Source organism: Grammomys surdaster, unplaced genomic scaffold, assembly GCF_004785775.1.
Source record: "Grammomys surdaster isolate TR1022 unplaced genomic scaffold, NIH_TR_1.0 164, whole genome shotgun sequence".
NCBI classification, from domain to species: Eukaryota; Metazoa; Chordata; class Mammalia; order Rodentia; family Muridae; genus Grammomys; species Grammomys surdaster.
Window position 1 is genome coordinate 2,849,645 of NW_021604612.1, and position 5,631 is coordinate 2,855,275.

Genomic DNA, 5,631 nt, shown 5'->3' on the forward strand with positions numbered 1-5,631 from the left:
AGAAAGAAAGAAAGAAAGGAAAGAAAGAAAGAAAGAAAGAAAGAAAGAAAGAAAGAAAGAAGGAAGGAAATTTACAAGGAACTAGATAGAACTGGAATTCATTTTCTTCAGCATGATAACCAAGACTCAGAAAGCAAGTACAGTGTATGCTTGCTCATGATGGGGTCCTAGCTCCTGATTGTCGTCACATTTGTCACACTGTGCGTGTGTACAGGAAGGAGTGTGCAGGGCATGGGAAGCAAGCCAAGGCTTATGAAAGTTGAATGGGAAGCACTATGAAAGGAACAGGAGACTGGAGACTGAGGCTGGGATGTAGGAGAGGAGGAGGGGGAGGAGGGAGAAGAGAGAGAAAGAAGAGAAAGGAGAGCAAAAGAAGAGGGAGGAGGGAGAGGAAGGAGAAGAGAGGGAGGAGGATCGCCTAAAACGAAGTATTGTTGAGGTAATTGTTTGAAAATGGCCCCTGGTCAAGCCGACTATCTAAGCTGCAGCGGCTCTGCCTAGCTCAGCCGCCATGTTTCTCAGCCAGAGGCCACTTGCGCACTACAGCTAGAAACATCCAGCCAGAAACACCAGCTCTGCCACTCACAAGACGTCAGCGTGGGTGATGGCTCTGCCAATCTTCCACGCTGTCTCCACAAGGCTGGGCATTGCCCAGACCATCCCGCCATCCACGTGGGCTCAGTAGGAAAATGAGATTCTAATGCTTAAATTATCCAAAGGCCTATATATTTGGTAATGATCAGTAACAAGATGCCCACATAATCAGAAGTGTAACCCAATACTCAACCTAGGTATAACAGCTACCTTTGACTGCTACAAACACCTGAACATCTGCCTCCATGTCCTCCTCTCTCCTGTCTCCTCCTCTTCCTTCTCCTTATTCCTCCCACCTTAGCTCCTCTTACAAAGTATATCTGGACAGACCATGAGCAAATATGTGACTTTGTGTATTGATTTAAAAACTAATTAAATAAAGTGGGGCTAGAGAGCTGGCTTAGCAGTTACAAGAACTGGCTGCTCTTGCAGAAGACCAGGGTTCAATTCCCAGCACCCACATGACAGCTCACAACCATGTAAATTCCAGGAGTCTAGTGCCCTCTTCTGGCCTGTGCCAGCACTGCACACACAATGGTGAATATACACACATGCAAGCAAACAGACACAGCATACATACACAAATAGAGAAAGTGGGGCTAGAGAAGTGGCTTAGCAGTTACAAGAACTGGCTGCTCTTTCTTCTTGTTTCTTCTCTGAACATGACCATTGTCAAACTGTAACTAAGCCCCCTGAATGACCAACCACCCACCCCGCCTCTAGGGGGCCATAGTATTTATCTACCCTCTGAAAAGTTCCCAGAATTCCAATGTCACACAATCACAGAAACTATCTGCAGCTGGCAAAACCACGCCTCCGTTAGAGCACTAGGCAAATCATAGTCAGCTGCTGTGGACGGTCGGAAACAGCCCCGTATCCCCACACCTGGGATTAAAACGAAAGCAAGCTCTTTCGAGTCTTGGCTCCAAGATGACCAAAAAATAAAAAAAATAAAAAGAAACAATGGTCGTGCCAAAAAGGTCCGCGGCCATGTGCAGCCAATTCGCGGCACAAACTGCGCCCGGTGCCTGCCCGAGGATAAGGGTGAAGAAGTTTGTCATTCAGAACATTGTAGAAGCCGCTGCTGTCAGGGACATACCTGAAGCAAGCGTCTCCAACGCTTACATGTTTCCCAAGCTCTAGGCCATGCTGCATTACTGTGTGAGCTGTGCCATCCATAGCCAGGTCGTCAGGAATCAATCTCGTGAAGCCCAGAAGGACCGAAATCCGCCGCCACCATTCAGACCTGCTGGCACTGCGCCACGTCCTCCACCAAAGCCCATGTAAAGAGGTGGTTTCGTAAGGGCGGAAGGAAAGATGCCTTGGATTGGAAAAATAAAATGGAAGTTCTACTTTATGTGTCAAAACAAAACAAAAATACAACAACAAAAAAACCCCACAAAAACCAAAAAACAAAACAGACAAAAAAAAACCCCAAAATAATATTTATAATATTTCTGTGATTTTAAAGAAACCAAAATTCCAGAATTCTCAGTACACTCGCCCAAGCTACAAGAAACAATGAATGTTTGGGGCAGCTTCCAGACCACAGCCCGAGATCCTGTTGAGCTCAGTTGTAATTGTTGGGTCCAAAACAGTGCTAAATGACAGTTTGGGCTCATCCGGCTCAGGCTGGGTGTTGACCAGTGTTGTGTTGGAATGGTCGCATCTGGATAGGCCACACCAGGCCAAAGCAGTTCCACGTGGCAGACGTTTTATTAGGAAAGAACAGGAACAAAGAGGAGAAAGACAAAAGACAAGGAAAGAAACAAGTTGAAGGTGGGAAAAGATTCCAGTTTTATCTAGGCTGTGATGAGGCTGTTCGCAGGTGAGTGTGAGGAGTGGGCTCTAAGAAGGTATGCAGGGTTGTCATAGCAACAGATGTCACCTATGTGTGACATTCTTGAGTTTGGAGCCTGTTTGCCAAGCTGGCTCTGGATACCAACAACCAGGAAAACAGAAGGATTGCTGGCTGATAAACCTTTGCTTTCCCCAGAAACCCAGTCTACAGGGGATTCTGCTTGTCAGGAAAAGATTTTACTTCCTTTATCCTCTCCTACCCCGGGGCAATTAGCGCTGGCAAGGGCCTCTAGTTACCAATGAAGTCAAACAAGCCTGTAACAGATCACAGTCCCCAGACTGTTCTAATTCCTTCTAATCCCCCCCACCTACACACACACACACACACACACACACACACACACACACACACACACACCAGGATGTCCCTATAAAACTGGCAAGGCTTCTTCTGCCTTTTGCCAGTCTCTCTGCCTCCTCTCCCTCCCCGTTCCCCCCAGCCCCCGTATCCTTGGCAGTTTGTTCTCCCAGAAACCTTACCCACAGAGTGGTCTAACTAGGTGGTTTGACAGCATCTCAACAACAACTGCTCTAAGTCACTCCCTGGGAGACTTCATTTTACAAGCTGCTTTTGACTCCGTTCTGAGCGTGTAGGATGATGGCAGCCCCTGGACAGATCCCGAGTCGGCTCCATCTACCAGGCTCCACCCATCCGTTTTGCCAGACTCCACCCATCCGTTCTGCCAGGCTCCACCCATCCGTTTTGCCAGGCTCCATCCATCCAGTCTGCCAGGCTCCACCCATCCAGTCTGCCAGGCTCCACCCATCCGTTCTGCCAGGCTCCACCCATCCAGCATAGACTGACAACTGCTTAATTCCCAGGGAGCCAAACTATACATTTATTAGGGGGTGGCGATGGAATTGAGGCCGTAGGGGCCCATGGGTGTGTTAAAATCTCATCAGGGAAATGAGGCTCAGGAAGTTATTGGACACACTATACTGAAGAAAAGGCTCCCTCCTCTGCATGCAATAAAACCATGGACACCTTTCACTGAGATGGCTTGGTAACTTATTGTAGGCGAAGCTGGCAGTCACAGCATGGGACACAGGTCCAGCCAACCCATCCTAAATGAGCCAATTAAAGGAGCCAATTTCATAGCAGAAGGTACTGGAGAGATGGCTCAGTGGTTAAGAGCATGGCTGCTCTTCCCAGAGGAGCCAGGTTCGATTCCCACCACCCACATAATAAATTACAACTGTCCATATAACTGTTCCAGTCCCAGGGGATCGGATACCCTCACCTGCCCTCTGGGAGCTTACACCATCATCTTATACCTGAGGCATGGCACCTGGGACTCAGAAACAGAGGACTCCTTCCTCACTGTCTCTGGAGCTTTGTTGCAACTCAGTGCCCCCTTGTTGACATGGTCTACTTGACCCCAATGGCCGTCCACCTTTGCACGGGCAGACGGGAGAGTTAACATGCTACTTAGTGTGATTCGTATTTCGATAAGTTTATAGCATCAATCTCAAGCGAGCATCTCCTGCCCCAACACAAGCTACCTTCATCTGAGAAGAGAGAATCTCAACTGAGAAAATGTTTCCATAAAACTGGCCTTTAGGCAAGCCTATGGAGCACTTGCTCAATTAGTGATTGACGGGAGAGGGTCCCGCCCATGATGGGTCATGTCAACCCTGGGCAGGTGGTCCTGGGGTGTATGGAAAAAGCAGACTGAGCAAGTCACGAGGAGCAAACGAAAAAGCACCAAGCACTCATCCATGGCCTCTGTCCCTGACTTGTTGAGTTCCTGCCCTGACTTCCCTGCATGGTGGACAATCTCTAAGGTACAATTTTAAAAAAAAAACCCTTTCCTCCCCAGGTTGCTTTTGGGACACGGTATTTACAGAAGAGATAGAAATCCTAACCAAGACAAGATATATAGATGTATTTACTGGGTACTGTGATGTAAGAGTTACAATTAGTGGTGAACATAGCAAAAAAATGCCTTTTAGACATGAAAAAATAACCTGGTAAGGAACCCAACCGTACACGCAAGGCTGCACCTGATAACCAGAACCCGGAGACATCACTCACTGAAGATAGCCAGACAGAAAACTTTGTGAGGAGAGAAGCTCACATTGTCCACTTGACCGTATGGAAACAGAGATCAGGAGCAATCCTCTGGTCTTCACAGCTTTGGGACTGCGGTAGACATCAGAGAAACATCACCTCAATGGGCCCTGCAGCCGGAGACTCTGACCCTGGACCTGGCCTCTAGCTAAGATACACGACAGTTGAGCAGCCTTGAGGAGACTGGCTGAGGTCTGTCGTTAGGAAGATGGAGTGGGCATGCTGTGTGATGACCCCCGTAAGTGAGCATAACCTAGTCTAACCCTGTCGCTCAAGACGCTATTAGTAACAGAGACACTATGAGTGATTAAGAACGAAACAAACGAATTTGCCTCTGCCAGATCACCTGGCAGATGAGATTATGTGGCCAAGTCGCTGCCATTGAAATTGCTGAACCTTGTTCCCCTGTTGGTAAACAACCTTCTGCGCCCACAACAGAGCCTGTCCGGAGACTCCCTCCGAGCTCCCGTTCCTTTCTGCCTTGAAGGAAGAAAACTGAGTTTCACTTTCCATTTTCCTCAAAGCTTGGTTTCTGCTTCCAGTTTCACCGGGCTGCAGCCCAGGAGGGAGGGGCAGAGTGCTGCCCTGAGAAATCTTGGGCTTTTCTCCTCCCTAGAAGCAGAGGCTACTCTCTCCATCCCACTGTCTCCTTCTCCAGAGAAGGCAGCTGGGAAGCTTCTTCCAGCAGTGCTGAGAAACTTCAATCCAGGGGACAGGCTGATCCGGCTGACATGGATCCAATCCCAGACCTGTATGGGACCCCCGGGGACAGTCTAGATCGCTTTCTGGAACACAGCCTTCAGCCCCAGAGGGACTGGAAAGAGGAAGGGCAGGATGCCTGGAACAGAATTGAGAGGTTCTTTCAGGTACAGTGCTTCCGTGATGAGCTGCTCCTGGACCAAGAAGTCAAAGTGCTTAAGGTGGTGAAGGTGAGTGCACTGGGTTCTGGGTTCAAATCTCACCTCTGCCCTGTGGGGCTTGTAACCTTGAGAGGTTGGGCCATTTCACCCCTCTGAGCCTGTGTCGTCGTCTTCTTCTTCTTCTTCTTCTTCTTCTTCTTCTTCTTCTTCTTCTTCTTCTTCTTCTTCTTCTTCTTCTTCTTCTTC

The 5,631-nt window shown here is 48.5% G+C and overlaps 1 protein-coding gene and 1 pseudogene across 1 annotated transcript in view; both read left to right on the plus strand.

Moving 5' to 3' along the window:
• Positions 1–1,881, plus strand: part of LOC114619585 — a 3,020-nt pseudogene extending 1,139 nt beyond the window's left edge.
• Positions 1,882–5,088: 3,207 nt separating this feature from the next.
• The window catches only part of LOC114619572 (2'-5'-oligoadenylate synthase-like protein 2), a 12,446-nt gene continuing 11,903 nt past the window's right edge, over positions 5,089–5,631 (plus strand). Inside the window, exon 1 of the mRNA XM_028765397.1 lies at positions 5,089–5,454. Coding sequence (XP_028621230.1) covers positions 5,257–5,454 — 198 coding nt within the window. The 5' untranslated portion in view covers positions 5,089–5,256. The remainder of the gene's footprint in view (positions 5,455–5,631) is intronic.